The sequence below is a fragment of the Indicator indicator genome, chromosome 5 (assembly GCF_027791375.1).
Source record: "Indicator indicator isolate 239-I01 chromosome 5, UM_Iind_1.1, whole genome shotgun sequence".
In the NCBI taxonomy this organism is placed as follows: Eukaryota; Metazoa; Chordata; class Aves; order Piciformes; family Indicatoridae; genus Indicator; species Indicator indicator.
In genome coordinates, this window is record NC_072014.1 from 32501736 (window position 1) to 32520512 (window position 18777).

General features: G+C 45.1%; 1 protein-coding gene across 1 annotated transcript in view; it reads right to left on the minus strand.

Moving 5' to 3' along the window:
* Positions 1–18037: 18037 nt before the first annotated feature.
* The window catches only part of SNX4 (sorting nexin 4), a 33312-nt gene continuing 32572 nt past the window's right edge, over positions 18038–18777 (minus strand). Inside the window, exons 13-14 of the mRNA XM_054381183.1 lie at positions 18365–18479; positions 18038–18085 (exon numbers count right to left, since the gene is read on the minus strand). Coding sequence (XP_054237158.1) covers positions 18038–18085; positions 18365–18479 — 163 coding nt within the window. The remainder of the gene's footprint in view (positions 18086–18364; positions 18480–18777) is intronic.

The following is an 18777-nucleotide window of genomic DNA, read 5'->3' on the forward strand; positions in this document are numbered from 1 at the left end:
TGATGCAGTTCTTAAATTGTACCTGACTTCCAAGTATCCTGATGGAAGAGCACAATCTTTCCTGGTCTTCTAGAGCACTACATCTGGCATGGCATTAATGAAGTCCCTTTCACACTGACATAAGCATCTAGAAGGCTTCAGGGAGAAATAAGGAAAATCAACTGTATCCTGAAGCTAAGAACCTGGACAGCAGATCCTCCTGTTTCATGCCTAGGCAGATTCAGATAGCCTGGGAAGTTGGTCAGGAGGCTGACCCATGTAATACCAGCTCAGAAAGATTCCAGGGTAGCAATTACTGCCTGCATGGAAAATATGAGAGTTTGGCTGAGCCTTAGGGCCAGCATACAATGAAAGTGGTCAGAAGAGCATCAAAACAGTTTGCCTGTGAGCTGGGGATACCCCAGACAATAAAGGCTGTTTGGTAAGTGCTGCTCTCCATCTGCAAAGCAGATGAGAGTTCAATGCTGAAGATAATTTAAAAGTCAAATAAATTATTTAGAATGGCTTGTAATAAATAAAAGCATGCTTTGTTGTAAACTGCCCTTCTTTGCTGGCTAGATGTTTGCACATCAAGCCAGAGAAGCAGATGAAGAAAAAGCAAACCTTGGGTGAAAGGAGAGGCTCTTGACCAGCCTGAGAGGAGCTGCAGTAAATACTAAAAGAAAAGATCCCATCAGTGCTTCAAAGGGCAGGTGGAAAAGGAGCAAGTGAGAGAATGAAAACACATAACTGGAGAGGACAAATGGTGACAGCAGACGGAGAGGTAATGCACTGGATTTTTTTCTGGATCAAAGCTGTGGGGAAAAGCATTATCCCAAGACAAGAGGCAACTTCTCCTTCCCACAGTGCTTCCAGTGAGCTGGGAATTGTTGCAGAGCTGCTGGTCACTGTGCAGTTGGTCCTAACTGCCAAAGTTAACCCTCAATTTCCAGAAGTCAGAGGCATAGAGGAAACAGACCCTGCTAAAATATCTAGCCAATAACCTTGCCAAAGTGGTAAAAATAAATAAATAAATAGCAGGGGGAGATTCTAGGTCACTCACTGAATACAGAAAGGGCAAATCCAACAAAGTGACACAATATCCATATATCTCCAGGAGGAAAAAGCCTTATTTCAAAAGATATCAGCATAGTATCAAAGACTTCTTATCAACACCAGTAAATGCAAGCTGACAGGCTGAAATCAATGCCAGCTATTGGAATATGAAGGCATGATAAAAAGCTATGAACTCCTTTGAAAAAAATGTATATTTAGCTGCAGATCAAGGATACTTTCGTTTTGGCAGCTTGGCCATTTTTGATCAACTTACATAGCATATTTAATTAAAGATATGATAGTCAATCTCACTCCTAATTGCATGCAAAGTGGCAATATTTTGCAGATTGGTTCCTGCTTAGGAAATGTGTCTGTTTGTAGTACAGCCCACTTATGTGCTAAAATGGCTGCTTTTTCCCCACAGTTTACAGAGAAGTTTACAAAGCTGGAGCTGTCAAAAAATAAACCATCCTGTGCTAGAGCTGTGCATACTAATGAGTAGCCTTAATACTGGTGATTTTCTCCTGTAGAAACCATTAAGCCAATGTCCTTTAAAAGGAAGAAAACCGGGTCTGATTTAGTGTCAAATGAAATCATTTGGGAGAGATGGTGGAGAAAAACAAACAAAACCCAAACAAATTAAAAAAAAAAAAAAAAACAAAAAAAAAAATCAAACACCCCAAAATATAAAGCAAATTCAAAACATTTTTTTTCCCTCTTAAGTAGAACGTGGTATCAAACTAAGTTATGTTGGTAATACAAAAGCTACCTGAATCACAAATAACAAAAAGAACTAAAAGAGAAGGGTGGAGCATAGGGTGAGACAATATTATAAAATACTAAATGCAAAAATATCAAACAGGCTGGGACAAAACAAAGATGACAACATTGTGTCTTCACCACAGAAACACCGATCAGAAGCATATAAAATGGTTCATTTTGCAGCTTCAAAGTCTAGTCTAGTGAGAGATCATTTTCACAATAATTTGGAGCTATTGGAACATGTCCTTTGATGCTAAAACAGAAAAAGGCAAAGGTGCAGTAACTCCACTTGACCTTGCAGGAGCAGTGTGCTGGAGCCAATGGCAAACACCATCCACTCACAGATACATCAGATCGAAATTCCTGCAAGGCAGCAGCTCAGCCCTTTGAAACAACACAGAGCAAAACAACCACAGATGCTGCTCACTATTGGAAATCATTAACAGTCTCAGCTTACCAAATCTTTTAATACATCAAATCGTTCCTAACCGATTGGTATTGTGGTACCAACTAAGAGGTCCTGTTAGAACTGAAGACCTGCTTGTGATGGATGCAGCTGCCAAAAGAAAGAGAGGTCTGATCATTCTCAAGTCCCCTTGTAATATGTAAAGAAAGAACATCAACAGAAGTATGGTGTTCTCTGTCTCCTGTTGCTGGATTTGCACATCCTCTTATCATTCCCTGCAAGATGTCTATTTTTTTGTAACTACAACTAAATGAACAAGTGAAGGAATGTTAATCACCCACTCCAGCTAGGGAACCTGGGGAGGTGAGAGGGAGAGCAGGGAGCTGCTGTGATCCTCCCCCGTGATGTGCCTGGTCCCAACCAGCAGCTGCTGGTCAAAGCTCCACCTTGCACGGTCAGGCTGTCCCTTTGTGTTTGCATAGTTTCTAGTGAGGGTCATGGCTTTGGTAGCCAGAAAAAAAATCCAAACTGCACAGTGAAATCTTTTCCAGACCTATAGTAAAGCCCACAGTACCAAAACAGCAGCAACACAGAGCATACACCTAAAGGAATTAGTGAGTTTCTGTGATTTGTTTTAGATTAATTGTTCCCTTTTCCTCTTAGTAGATCTTAAGTTTAAAGAAATTCACATCAGAGTGTGAAAAGTACAACTCAATCACCCTTTAGAAAATTAGATACTGGTCATTAAACATTGCACTTCATTTAATTGTCATCACCTTGTGAGTAAGAGCACTCATGCTGGCACAAATTGCAGTTTAATTGTTCACAAAATACTCAAACTACACAACATGCCCCTGTTTGATCCCAGAGCCACTGATGCAGCAGCTGAGCCTTGAGACACACTCACAAGGCCTGTTTGAGGAGCAGGATCCTTGGACCCACCTTCAAAACATCTCCGTAGAGGCTATTATCCCTTCTACACTGCTGGCTGCTCCCCGCCCAGGTCCTGTGTCCCTGTGTGTTGTGTCATCCCTTCACTCACAGGTCACCAGCGGTCCCACTAGATGGGAACCAGTCCCCTACAAGGCATCACTTCCCTGTAGCACCCACACAGATGGGCACTCCCTTGTGCAGATGGTCACAGGGGCTGCCTGTGCCCAGCCTCTCCCCCAACATTAAAGTCCTTAAATGGCTCTTTACACTGCTTCCCCCCCTTCAGGGATATTTCAAGCCCACCAGAAGCCAACAGCAACCCAAATTTATTTCCTATGGACATTTTTCCCACCTGGGAAAGGGGGGATAAGATACTTCCCACTGTCTCAGCACTAAGCACACCAACTTAGAGGTGGATTTTATTCTAGGCCTCTTGTAAGATTCCATGGCTTTGCAGTCACCAAAGAACACAAACAGACGGGGTACAGCAAATGTGGCACCAGGGATGCAGGTTCAGGCCAGCTGAGGCAGTCCCTTTATGGTATGAAATAAAGCATTTCTGAAGGTGAGCACGAAGAGGAGATTGCAACCAGGTGCTGTACCTGAAGGAGCCAAGCACACATGATTTCTTCAAAGAACAAGAAGCAGTAAGAAACACAGAGGAGACAAGGGAGAGCAAAATGGGGTCCATCTTGCAGGCACCCTTTTGGAGATGTCCTAACTCCATCAAGCAGCTGCCCTCCAGCCCCAGCTGGACACAGCATTTTCCCAGCTGGGAATGGTGACAGTCTCTGCTCCCAAGCAGCTCAGGAGACATGTGGTAAGCAGTGGGAGACCAATATAAATATTTATTTGTATATAAAAAAGTGCCTATCACCACATCCATAATCTTTCATTGGTACCACTGTGAGGCAGAGGTAAGAGCAGAGTGGGGAAAGAAAAGCCCTTGAGGCCATGGTTGTGCTGGACCACACTCAGAGGGAAGGAGGTTCCCATGGCAGCTGGTGTGTTTTCAAATCGCTCACACAGTTACCCTTGCAATTACCATATCTGCTGCTGGAGGGCACTGATCTAACTGTTGGTGGGTGCTGGGATGAAGAGGTTACGAGAGGAATGCCACAGAGCATGGCATTCCACACAGAGTACAAAATACAGGTGATCTCAGCCCAAAAAAAGAGCCTTGTCTGCCATCTCATAAAGCGACTCACAGGCTTCATTGGCAGAACCTAAGGCAGCATTCATTCCATGGCAGGATTTCCCCTCCAGATTCACAGGGTCAGGTACCAGGCACTGGTATGAAATGCAAGTTTAGGGGACCATATGAATGAGAGATGAGTACGAAGAGAGAACTTGCCTTCAGCTTCCTTCCTGAAGTGAGGAGACTGCAGCAGCTGTTCCACGGGATGGTTCATTTCTCCTTCCTTCTCCCACACCTTCTGCAGCCACCCAGTAGGGCCAGGCAGGTTTGAACCTCTCTGGCCCCAAGGGATGCTCCAGGGCATGGATGCTCCAGTGAATTCCCTATTGAAAGCTGTCCAAAGAGCAGTTGCCCCAGCATTTGGGAGCAGTGCTTACCCTGTAGAGAGAGACACTCCCCAAGGGATGAAAAACTGGGAAAAGACAATTTTGTTCACAGTCAAGTGGGACACAGAGCAAAACTCCTCTTAAAACAGTGTTTGAGGACACCAATAATCATAGATTCATAAAATCATAGAATGGGTTGGGTTGGAAGGGACTATAGAGATCATCTATTCCTAACCTCCCTGCCACGGGCAAGGACACCTAACAGACCAAGTTGCTCAAGGTCCCATCCAACCTGACCGTTAAATGCTTCCAGGGAGTCCATAGGTCCCAGTTCATCTTGTATTGGCACCAACCTGCAACCATAAATTGTTCAGACATGATTAAAAGACCATGGGGGCTGCCAGTGTCCCATCCAGGGAACAGGCAGAAGAGTCACACACCTGAGTGCACATTAGCAACATGACTGTGCAGCTCCATGGGCAGCACAGCCACTATTGATACCATTTGTCCCTGCCAGCCTTGCCCCTGAGCAGAGAGACCCCCAGAAACCTTTTCTGCAGCTTCTCCAGTGTTTCATTAAGTAAACTGCCAGCAACTGAATCCATCTCTATTCTTCTCCTGTATTGCTGTAGACATCCAAAGAAGAGGGTGGAACTGGTGAACTACCACGTCCTCATCTTTCTGCAGAGCTTTCTGATTCATTTGCCCCTTACCTGCATCTTGGCAGCCCAGCCTAGTGACACATCACTGATTATTTGCCTTGAGCTCACCCACGAGTCCAAGTCTGTCACTAATCGAGCTCCTTCTGAATCTTAGGATTGCACCAGTGCCAAGGCCAGGATGACATGGACTAACACCACAGCTTAGCTCCTTTAGATGCACTTAAAAAATGGCAGAAACAGTACAGATGAGGCAAGGAGCACTTCACAAGGAACAAGGAGATAAATTATCAAATAATTGGATGGGGGGAAAAATTATACAAAAAAACCCAAAGGAAAAAAGAGCTTGACTGTAGCTGATATTATGTAAGAAGAGGAGGGGAAGAAGTATCTCCCACTAGGCTGGAAGAAGTCAGCACAAAAGACAGCTGTAGGAGAGAGGAGCATTTTGACTCCATGCTTTCTGCCCTGGGGTGTTTTGTTTGCTTTTTTCTAAACAGAAGGTACAAGTCTAGGCTCTGCTCCTCAAGTTCCTGTGAGAGATAGTCCCCAGCCAAGTGGGAGATCCAAAAAGCCTCTCAGAGCAGCTGGAACAAAGCTTTGCATCTGGAGCCATATACAACAGAAAGGCTCAAATCAGCCTGCTCCAAATGTTGAGGAAATTTGGATGGGGGTGGAAGTGTGATGGCCAAAATTTGCATTTCTTTTGACAGGTTACCTATAAGCAAAGAAGTTATTTCCTTGTTTTAACTCTCTGGGCCCAGAAATGGAAATGGTTTCTCTCACAGACACTGTCCAGTAGGAAAAACTTGAGCAGAAGGATCTTGTTTTTGTGGTTATGACAAAGACAGTATATCAGCTTGCAAAGCAAGGCCAAAAATGGGTGTGTATGAGATGGCTTTTTGGGGGTTTTAGAAGACTTGACTTTTTCAGCTGACTTGGGGTGGTGGGGTCATTGTTTTTGATTTCTTTCACAAACCAGTCTGCCTAGCAAGCATCACCTCCCTCTGAGTGCTAGTCTGGTTTTCAGAGAACAGCTAAAGGCTAGCAAAGAAGGCCAAAGAAGAAACCCAGAAGCAACCACTCACCTTGTGAAAATCACGCCTTATATCTTTCTCCTTCTTCTTTTTGGCTTTGTTTAGTCTACTTTGGGATTTCTCCGCTGAAGCCTACCAGAATAAAATGCATTCGTTTGAACAAGGTGGGTAGCATGGCTTTGCTCTCTGCACTCCTCCCATGCCATGGGCATCCTCACCAAAGCCAGGCTGGGGGCTCACCTGCTGTGGGAAGCAGCATGGCTGTGTGACAGTGGCATCCCCAACCGTTTCTGCTAAAATACTGGCTCTTGAGAGAATTCACAAAATACACTTGCACACACCTGGGAGACACAAACAACAAGGTGGCAAAATTCCATGCATGCAAGGACAGTGATGAGCAAACAGCAGCGCAGGCACGGTGAGGCAAGTAAGCCAGCACTGAGCGAGCCGAGAGAGGCCACATTGCAAAACCTCCTGTGGGCTGCAACTTCATCCTCCTATCTTCACACACATGCACTGAACCCCCAGCTGCACTCCGCTTGCACAAGATCCTCTGACCCAAGGAGCAATACTGACCTGGAGCCAGGCAAGAAGCGCAGACCACGCTGCAGCGCCTGGACCCCATGAGCCAGCCCCAGGCCAGGCTGACAGGCAGCGCTGCCTTTTGGCTCTGGTGGGAGCAAACCAGCACAGGTATGAACAAGATTTATCTTTCCTGTTGGAACACATTCATCTGCAGATTAGCAGCTGCTCTGAACACGGTGAGTCTAGATACTACCAGTTAACTCTTTGGTGCTAGCCTGCAGCCCTCCTGCTAGTCAAAACACCTACGCAGCAATGGCACCCAGATCTCCAGCCACCGTCTGCTTCCTCTGGGAACAGTGTCCTGTGCTTCAAGCACATAAACACAGGTGCCAGAGGCATGCTGACCTGAAAATTAATTTATTTTTCTTTAAGTTTTCAGGCAGAAATGCAGAAACATCTATAACACAAGGCTTCCCTTTCCTAGAGGACAGCAAAGCTGGTGTTTCTGGACCAAATCCAAGAAGGCTCTGTAAAATTCCCAGTTTCCAATTTTTACAGACAAAAAGAGGCCAAAAATCTTCAAAAGCAAGCCCACAGCAACCTGCTACAGCTCCTGTTCCTTATTTAGAGCCAACTACATTTGAAATCTAATTATCCCTCTGCAACTCCCTATGCAGATGAGGCAGACAGAGAAGGATCTCCAGGGAGCAATTCCTTCAATCTGCCTCAAACACCTACCCTGGGAGATGTGACCGACTCCCTCACACATCCAGCACTCAGAGATCCTGCACAAATATGACTCCAGATCCCATCTCCTGTGACACGAGTCAGACTGCATGGTCACACTTGGCAGAACAGCTTAGCCTCCCATATATTACTCTCTTGAAACACCTGGAGGTGAAAGAACATCTTCAGCATGTGTTGACCCAAGGGTCAAGCAGCAGTGCTAAGATCAGCCAGTGAGAGGAGGCAATTTCACACTTTGAGCTTTATATTCTTTTCTTCCCCTAGATTACGTCAATCTAATAGCTGAAGTTCTCATACAGCCATAGAGTAGTTTCCTTTCCCGTTCACTGGATCCAGAAATGCCCCTTGTTGAGGGATATGTCCTGAGACAAACAGAAGATGACTCACTCTCATGGCCAGCCAGAGAAGCACACCTCTTCCCCACTGCAGTGTGCTGCATCTCCAACCTGCAGCAGGAAGGTTCCTAGGAAGTGACCACCAGACACTGCACTACAAAAATATATTGGTGGTTTGGAAGACAAATGCTGACATGGCCTTTGGAGAACTCTTGGACAATCAAGGTGGAGAGGACTGGCCACTCATTCTGTAAGGAAGAAAGGTTAAAAAGAAAAACATCTGCAAGGGATATGGTCGATATCGAAGTCAAGTAGGAGCCTCTGCAGCTTTTAAACACAAGACAAAAGGACAAAGCACATTGGCTGGAGACAGAAGAGAAAAGGAGGCAAAGATAAAAGGTGAACATGGCTGCTGCATCCAACCTGAAAGGCAATCCATGCTGCCTAAAGAGCTCTTCGGTCACTGCAACCACCCCCACCCCATTTCTTTCTGGATACAGAACAAAATCCTTCAAGGGATGCAGTTCCTGCCTCTCCAGAGCAAATAAATAAAATGTAATTAAGCCTAAGTTTCCAGGGACAGCTGGATATGGAACCACCTGTGAAGAAGCAGTGCTATCCATGCCAGTGTACCTCCTAGGAGACTGTGCATGTTAGTGAGGACTTTAGAGGACTCTGCACAAGACAAAGAAGCAAATATCTTAGCAACATTTCTTGAGATCCTTCCCATCCTCAAATCAATGGATGAACAGAAAGAAGTCAGAGATGCAGTTGCATTATAAATTGAGGGAGGAAGGTTTTCTGGCCCATTCTTCCAGCATGAGGGGAAGCTATGTACTGTGGATCCTCCCCATATCAGTAGAAGCCATCCCAATTTTCTGAGCATCAGGCTCAGGCAGACTAAACAATTTGAAAGGGATTGAACTAGCATGAAGAAGGGAGCAGCCAGTGTGCCAGGACATTTAGAGAATAGTCAATTAAGAAAACGGGCTGGTTGCCTGCACAGCAGCCTCACAGAGTAGGTAGCACACAAAATCGACTGTTAGGATACATTTGCAGACAAAATCCTGGCATGGTGGTGTTGCCTACATGCGGTGGAAAGATTCCTATACTTTGGCACTGACACCGGCAGAAGGCAGAAAGGTAGGTGGCAAGAAAGGAAGGGAAGGGAAACCCTCTGGGAAAGACAGTAGGAATCACTTTAGAACCAAACCCTGTATCCACCCACTCAGGCAGCTCCACCTCCCCAGGACATGAAATGTACCTTCTCATCCCACACAGGCCACTATAACCCCAGACTCTAACCTCAGGTGCCAACTCCTACCTCTGTTGCTTGGGGTCAGGATACCTGCATCCCACATGTTGCCCCTCAGATGGAAAAAGTAGCTCCTGAGCAGGACTGTCTCCTAACCACTGAAGCTTCATGTGAAAGTCAGCCCTGAAAGCCAAATTTGTAAACAAACTCCTTTACCAGCTGAGCCTGTGTTTGCTCAGCTTTACCCCAAACCTCCAGCTGGGTTTGCAGAGCTCTGTGGTTTCTTTCCTCATACTTATCTCCAGCCCTGCTCCTATTAACAGCTAATTTCCCCTCTGTATCCTTATCTGTCTACTCAGAGTGGGATTTTGCAATGCAGAGGTTATCAGCTCCTGAAGGCAAGGCTCCTATGGCAGCTCATCACCCTCTGCTTGCATGAGACCAGATGAATCCTGCCAATACCCCCAAATCAGGAATCTGCTGCCCTATGACCCTCTAGGAGCATCTCTGTTAGACCCAGCTCCCTGATCTCTGTGCCTTTGCTGAAGATTTCCAGTATTTCAGTGCAAAAGCCACCTCAGTATGGTAACACAGTGTCGGGGAGAGAGAAGAAAATTCACCAGAATCAAAAATTGTCAAGGACCATCTGCTGAGGACCACCATTGAGGCATCTGTCCAGCCACTTTGCTGGCAATACAGCCCTGCTCCCTGGCTTAACATCTCTTCCAGCTCAGGAAGCTCCATAGTGGCTATCAACATGGGAGAAAAAGGAAATGTTTTCAAATTTATAAGTAACATGAAACCAAGCAACCACTAAATTGCCTTGTAATCGCAATCATTATATTTGTTGGAAGGAAACAGAAAAAGACCCAGCTAAGCTAAGCACTATGTACTGAGCATTTTAAAGCTAAAAATAGCAGTGACTACATCAGCAGGGTGAAAGGAGTTTGAACAGAAAGTGAGTGATCACCAGCAATTATTTCCAAATATTTTAAGTAAGTGCCCTGAAATTGGAAAAGACATGTTCAAACCCTGTCCTGGCTTGGAGGTGAAATAGAAACAGGTGAAGTATTAGGGAGAGGGGAGGAATGGTAAAGCCAAACATGAAGAGAAGTCAGAAGTTAGGGAAGATCAAATATCTATAGTGAAGCCAAGTGTCCTTTTGGGAGGCTTAGCACTTCTCTGTATTAACAGAGGAGAATTATACATTTTGAAGGAAGGATTCCTCATCTACTCTATTAGTTCAGCTTCCCAGACCAAATGGTATCTCCTCGTCTACAAAGGAATCCCCTCCGCCAGTGAATATTCCTGGAATATTACGTAGTTCAAAGGTTAATTCAGTTCTGAGGTATCAGAGAGTTCAGTCAAACTTCAGCAACAGCAGAGAGTTATAATGTAAAAAAAACCCACTCAAAATAGATAAGGATATGCTTTTCATTTTGTTAAGGACAACACTAAAACTGAATCATATTCTGTGTGCTCTTCATCAACCATAGCTGTGCGTTAGCTCCATCACGAGGAGATAATTTCTCCCAAGTCACACCCAGGGTGCAGCGCCAGACGTCAGCTTAATTAATGCCTGTAGCTGCAGATCCACGAAGCTTCTTCTCAAGCTTATAGAAATCCAAACATAAAAGATCTCTGAACAATGGTTGCTGATTTTCAGTAAGTTTTGGGTGTCAGGAGAAATTCCACAAGGCTGGAAGGAGACTGGTATTTTGCCTGTTTATAAAAATACATAGTTAGAGAGACTGGATTATTATAGGGCTGTCAGTCTGAAAGTAATCTCTGGGAAAATTATAGTTGATATAATGTTAAAAAGAGATTAATGCAAATCAATATGGTCATGGAAAACAGATCTTGTGGAATTGACTCTCGTTTTAATAGGCTACAGTTTCCTTGACAGAGCAATAGTATCAAAGCAGTGGTCCACGCTCACTCAGGTTGGGCCAGTTCTGATCTGAATAAGAAAGCAGAGTACCAGCCTGGTGTGCCTTTAAACTAATTAAAACCTGGTCAAAAGCTTCAGTATGTGCTTGGGAACAGGAACTCTTTAGGGTAGCAGGGTTTCATTGGGATCTCACACTGGCTCTATGCTGGTTAGAGCGAAGGCTGGGTAGTAAAAGCCCAGCTTACTGCTTACTAAAAGCCTGGGCAGTAAGAGCATTACTCAGACCATTGGTGATGGTGGTGAAAGGATTAAAGAGTCACTAGAAGAAAATGAAGCTGTAAAGCTAAGAAGCATTGACAAGAGTCACCTGATGGAATCAAACAAGCAGCAGCTCAGTGCCTGACCCAGCACAGCTCAAGGCTGGGGAAAGAGTCACTCTGACAGAGACAGCAGGAGCACCAGATGTGGCTTGAAGCAGGCAGTGACAGCCTCAGGTGCTGACATGATCCATGGCAGGAGCAGGAAGAATGGAACACTGCTGTGGCTATTGCAATCCTCACTCCAATTTGGCAAAGGCAGGATGAGAGGGATGCATGGCTCTGCCCCGTGGCCCAGGTGGGGTCTCACTGCAGCACAAGAAGCCTATGGCTCTTCCCTGCTGCTCCCTGTGCACCCCATGTCTGCAGGGCCATCAGAGGAGAGCAGGCAGGAACCTACCAACAATTCACTTGGAAGACAAATCAGACAAACAATACTGGAAATAAAGTCTATGCTTTTAGCCCCTGGAACAATCATCACGAGATCTGGCCTCTCTGTCACCACAGAGGTTCAAAGCCAGGCTCAGAGAGCACACACTTCAGAAAAGGCTAATTCAAAGCAGCCCTGAGCAAGGGTGAGTGTCATCTCTTCCGTGGGAGTGCAGCTGACACAAGTGGTCACAGGTCGTTCCTTCTGACCATGCAGCCAGCACCAATTCCAAGTAGTTATTAAAAGGCAAATGAGTAAGAAATGCTGGGCTTTAAATCCACGGCACAGCAGCATTTGCCTGGTGTGAAAAGTGCCAGAGGAACTTGCACCCAAGCTGCAAATCAGAGTGTAAGACATGGGATTAATAATAGCAACCTACAGGAACACATGGATGCATCCCGAAATGCTGCATGGAAATCTGTTCCAGTGCAGCCAGCCCTCGGCATTTCGGCATCTACCACACTACCACCACCACGATGGCCCTCGGGCTTCTGAGCAACAGGAGCGGAGGAGGAGGCATTTGCCTCCATCCTGCCGCAGTTTTATTCCGGCCCCAGCCAGCCAGAGCTGCAGACCCACAAGAGGGCGGTCGGGGTTGCGTTTTCCTTTCGACTGCATCATTTCCCACCTTAGCGTACCGGGGAAGCTCACCACAAAGTCGTCCTTCATCGTCAGCGGCCACTTAAGGCTCCTTTCCGAGGAGAACGTAATTGGCGTTGCCATATACCACAGTACGGAGAGACAACAGAAAACGTCTGCGGCAGATGAAGGAGTTAGTTACTGATCGTAGTCCCCAGCAGGGTCCTAGTTTGTGGGGCAGCCTGTTCTAGCCCTGCGTCAACCGGCAGGCCCCTGGAGGACACGACTGCTCATGCTGGTGCTTGTAAGATCAGGGTGTCCATAAAGCTGATGCTGAGTTTTAAAGATTGAAGCTTCTTGTCCTCTGTTTTTTGTTGTTTGTTTTTTTTTTTATTCAGAAAAATTCAAAGAAAATATATTAATTTCAAAATATATTATTAGAAGTAAATATAGACTCCAGGAAACATTTTTTAAAAGACACAAAATATTAGATACAATTAAATCTCTCCATCTGAGAGCAAAAGAAATGATACACCATTATCAGTGCTGAACTCAGTTTTAAGCCTATGGTCACCACCACAACTTTCACTCAGACCTAGTTGGTATCAGTAAACTGTCATCAGTGTTACACAGTTGTGTCTTTGGCAGCACTTGACATCTCCTTACCTCCTGTTTCTACCACCTTCACTTTTTCTATCCCTTCAAAACAAGGGCCACACAGTGCTGCCTTCCCCTTCTGCACAGCACAGCCCACAGGTGCAGAACCTTTCCATCTGTTCTTCTCTTCAGTTCCTCCACCCATCCCATCTCTGCTCTCCCTCCTTCGTGCTCACCTTCTCTTCTCTCCTGCTTACCTCCTCACCTTCTTGTGCACATCTCCTGAACTCCCCACATTTCCTCACAGGCAGCTTAACTCCTGCTTGCCTCACCTCTCACAGCACGGTGCCATCTCCCCTTACCTACAAATACTCTGCACTTTCAGTACCTGGAGTTGTTTCCCTGCAAACCCACCCAAGATCCTTTCCAGTTTGGCTTTGTTTTGTATTTTAGATACCTTTAAAAACCAAAGCAAATAAGTCGTGTTTTGGGTTGTTTTTTTTTTTTTTTTTGGGGGGGGGGGGAAGAGAGAAAGAAAACAAACCGTTGGGAAGGTCAGTCTCTGTAAGCCATTCAAAAATAACTAAAACACAGCAAAAATTGGTTTATCCTCTGCATTTGACCCTACAGAAGTCACAGCTACAAAATCCTTTTGGTAACACTGCATCATACCAGAAAGCATCAGAAAAGGGCAGCCAAAGAGGCACAACCCTTTGCTTACACAGAACGTGAGGGTCTTCACACTGTTCAGGCAGAGAGGGATACTTACCCAGGTCCTACAAAGAGGGCACACAGGTTAAAAGAAAAGACAAAGAAGCTTCTGCCATTTAAAGAGAGCGGCTACCACCGCTGGAGCGAGCATTCTGCCCTCCCCCGCGGCCACCCACTAGAGGGAAGCAGCTCACGCAATTTACTCTCCGACAGCGCCAAGGTTTCTGCAGGAGCAAGATCAAGAGTGTGCATCCCCTGCGAGATACCCCTGCCCTGAGAGCACCCAGTTCTGCTGGGGACGGGGGAGGGAACCCCCCAGGCAGAGGGAAGCACTGAAACTGCAGAGCTTGGAGCAGACACGACCTTCTTGGCAGCAGCAAAGCGACTCTTTCTGCTGGGGATATACGAGGGCACTGAAGCTTCTGCTCCCCTTTTACCAGCTCCTTTGTTTGCATCACTTCTACGGCAGCCCTGTACCTTCATTACAGAGATCACACCTCCCCACACAGCAGGAGTAAAGAGAAGACAGAGGCACCACAGATGTGCAGCACAGTGGGGAATAAGGAAACACGAATTGGAGCCCTGCCTTGCCATTGCATGCTAGGTGTGGGGAATTGAGACAACTCCCTTTCCCGTCTTCCGTTAGGGGACATTAAAAAGTGTTTCTTGTTGAACTGCAGAGCACAAAAGAGTTTTGATGGCAGGAGAGTCGTACAGGGAAACATGGCCTCTCTTAGACGGCAGTGCTCACAGCCCAGACAACAGCTCTGGGCCCTCAGCCTTGGGATGTGCCATGTGTTTGGCCACAGCTGCCACTTTGCTCTGGCTGACCTGCACGAGACTAACTCATTGGTGTGGATGTGAGCTCTGACATTTGCTCTGAGCTTGCCAGGGTAGTCCCTGAAGACATCTGCTAGGTTAACTCTGCTCTGGCAGACATGCCAGATCCCAAAATAACACATTTTAAAAGAGAGAATTCATTAAAATATCATTCTATTTCAGCTGACTCCCTTGCCTGAGATACATTTGAGCAGCAGACAACGGTAGCAACTAAAATATACTGACAGGTCAAGACCTGCCTCGTAATGGGAAAGGTCAGGGATGGCACAGCACTGATAATCCACCCAGCAACACTTCCTGAGACAGAAGTGACAGCTCCATCAGCAAATCAAGATCATCCACATAGGTAAACTCTTCCATATACAAGCATCTTGTCAAGATCAAGCTAAAATGATCTACCTACCTCCTGTTACTCTCAAGGCCTTCCACCTGTTTTTGATGTTTACCAGGTAACTGAACGAAGCTTGTTGAGACAAACAGGATCAAGTTACAGAGGTTGTATCTGCACTGTAACTGGAAAAATGTACAAGTGCACATTGGTCATGTGGCTTCTATTAACCACATAGAAACAGCCATTAACTAGATGATTTCCCCCTTAAAAAGTGCAAAAACTAAGTAAGGGGGGGAACCATTACTGCAGCCAAGATTCATAAGTACACAGACCTCATGCAATGCTCTTCTAGAAACAACAGAAGAAATAGTTATTGCAAATTATCCTTAACTTGCTCTTCACCCAATTTCTGTCAGACACAAACCCTTGAAGTGCACCTTCTCTTACCTACATGAAGACAGGTGAAATTCAGACAGCTACTGCTGTCTAGGCAAAAAAAAAAAAAAAAGCAAAAAGCAAAGCCAAAGCTGGCTTGTAACAAGCATCTAGTTTTGACCCTAGCACCATGTTTTTCACCCAAAGGCAAATCAGGTAGTTATGCATAATTTACTAAAATTTGACACCCAAGTTCAGAGGCCATCTGAGCTAAGGCCCAAGCAAGGCAGCCAGATCAGCTCCCTGTTGTGCAACTACTTCAGCCACAAAGAAGTTACAAGTGACAGCAGTGGGTGACTCTCTGCTGAGAGGCACAGAGGCACCCATTTGCTGTCCTGACCTGCAAGCTAGAGGCATGCTGCTTACCAAGGGCTTGCATCAGGAATGTAACAGAGGTCACCTGAGAGAATTGGGGCTGTTCACCTTCGAGAAAAGGCAGCTTCACGAAGACCTTAGAGCAGCCTTCTAGTGCCTGAAGGAGCCTACAAGAAAGCTGGGAAAGGACTTTTTACAAGGGCTTGTTGTGATGGGAGGAGAGGGAGCAGATTTAAGCTTAAGTAGGACAGGTTTAGACCAGAGATTACAAAGAAATTCTTTACAGTGAGGGTGGTTAGACACTGGAACAGGTTGCCCAGGGAGGTCATGGATGTCCCCTCCCTGAAAGAGTTCAGAGTTGGATGAGGCCTCAAGCAATTTGGTTTAGTGGAAGGTGTCCCTGCCCACAGCGGGTGGGTTGGAACTAGATGATCTTCAAGGTCCCTTCCAACCTATGACTTCTATGAAGAATGACAAGAACTCATTTCAAGAAATTAAACAGCAGCTCAGCCAGAATTGGGAAGACAGCAGTTTTACAAAACACAACATAACAAAAATATCAAAGAGCAATTTTATTTAGCTTATTTGGCACAAAACTTACAAGAACTGTTTTGTTCCCTTCTTAAATTTAGTACAACTAGCAAGGAAAAAAAAAGGCAGACTAATACATTTAATTAGCTGTACAGCAAGTGAAGTGTGGAAAGAGGCACCAGAAAGATCTACTAAAATCAAAGTGCATGAAAAATCCCTACTCTGAGCGCCTCACGGTATTGTATTAAGGCACCACTCCTTTAGAAGGTTTACTGAATACATCAAGTGTGCAACTTCTTGGTTTGGAATGTAAGAGTCCTTCAGCCTGTACCAGAACTGGATACTGCAGCCTCTGAATGGACAACACCTCTCTTTCTTAGTGTTAAACGGAGAGACCTCCTTCTGCCCAAAGCCATCTCACAGCCAGGAGTGTCACTGTCACACGCCTTGAAAAAGCCAGCACAAGTTACGGTGACCAGCATTCTACTTCAGAATTTTATGCTGTAGTATACACCAGGCCTACTAATTCTTTACCATGGATTTATAGAAAAGAAATGCTGCAGAGACAAAAGCAACATGGGACATATCAGCAACTGTTTATCAAAAGGACATTTAAGGACCTCCTGGGGTATTTCTGAAAACCAAACAAAACCCCTCAAAATCCGAGTAGTGTTATAATCCAGGATAATGACATACTTCAACAGAACATTACAAAGCTTCCTTCAGGACTAGCAATCAAGTCTGATAAACTCCACAAGACATCAGGGACATATGTAGAAAAAGCCCAACAGTAGACAGTGGTGAGTGTTTTTCACGATTGGAGACATTTAATGCCAGTACCTGTAACTGCAAATCATGTTGTACTGGTGTATATATATATATACACACACACAGAAACATCATAACAAGAACCAAATAGACACCTTGGTTCATTGTGGATTCTGCACATCACTGCTCTGAAGTACTATAGAAGCTGCACCAGGTTTATTTCGGCATCTTCATAAAGAACTATTCTTTCAAGAACCAAACCACTTTCAGTTCAAGGAGAGGTACCACAGGCCAGACTCACATCTGGCATAAACAGGTTCCAACAACCAAAGAGAAGTTGCACCTGCCTCTTACCAGCTTGGACTTCGGTTTGATGATCAGCAGATCATCAGTCTCCTTTACTTGCAGGAAAAAGTTTGATAAGAAGTCAATGTCTGTATCAAATGGGAACCAGATAATGCAGAATATTGTATCAAACCATTGTACAACACCTCTACTGTAGAGTTTCAAACATCTCAGGAACTTGAGACTGCTTAATCTGAACTCTAGAAAAGCTCATTTCTCTGTGGACATGCAAAGGCATTTAAATACAAACCCTTGCCACAACAATATTTCACCTCTGTCCACTTACAGTGTAGACCAAGAACACAACTCTGCCCCTCATTATAAAGCCAAAGCACCCTTGAGCATTAGAAACTCTAAATAGCAGGGGCTGAAAAGAAGGGCATCTGGAAGTGATCTACATGTTACAGGGCATGGTGTTTCACAAGTCTCAGAACAGTTCAGTTCATATTTTTGGGATAACTTTCCCTATAGCTTTGCCCCAGTACAGAGCTGTAGTTTTCAGTAAGTCTTTTACCCCTGAATTATTTGCTACCACATATAAAACACACCACAAAAGTGGCAGTCAGGGCTTAGCATTTAAAAACATGTCCTCTTTGTTCTTTATTAACAATTACAATCAGCAGAAAGAAAAACTATTCGTATGTAAGTCGTGTTATCAACTTAACATTGGTGTTATACAGTTGTGCTTCCATCTTCTGGCACTTGGAGGAGGAATTCATTTCCAGATAATCACATCTTGCTGAAGCATTCCTTTGCATTTGTCCAAACTTGAATTCCCTTGGAAAAAAAAAATAAAAATCAATAGATGGAAATATGCTTTGTTTACAAACCTCATCAACAGACTTTCTTCTGCAGAAGACTCTACAAAAGAAGTCTCACTGAAGGCAACACAAGAACAAGGCAGGAGTGGCCTATGATCTCTCACCTTTAACATGTCACCGAGATGAAGGAGGATGGAGTATGTGGGAGGTTTTACACTAGTGACTGAAAGTTTGCATCGACCCCCTGGTGACCTGACAGCCAGACTGGCCTGGCCTTCCAGGTGCCAGCGGTTACCTTTTTGCACATGCTGATCTGCATAACCGCGTAGCTTATGAGTGCCTCCTTCAGATCATGGTTCTTCTGCTCTTTGAACCGCTCGATGTCAGCCCAGGCACTTTTCACAAAGTCTCTGCAATTAAAGCAACATTTCCATTCGTAAGTGTTTTACATGTTCCACCCTCAGCTCACCTTCCTTCCTCTAGATCCTCAGCAGAGAAGCTCTGGATGACAAAAAGTGCTTCATCTTCCAGTCAGTAAACCAAGCCTTTATGCGTCCCATAGTGTCCTCATTTTACGTTTGGCACTACTACTCAATTCTCCATCCTCTTCTGAAGCCTCTTAAGCTATAGAATCAGTTTCACAGGAAGAGTTGGGTTGTTTGGTTGGTTTGCTGTTTTTCCCAATCCAAGAAGTATCAGTGCCACAAT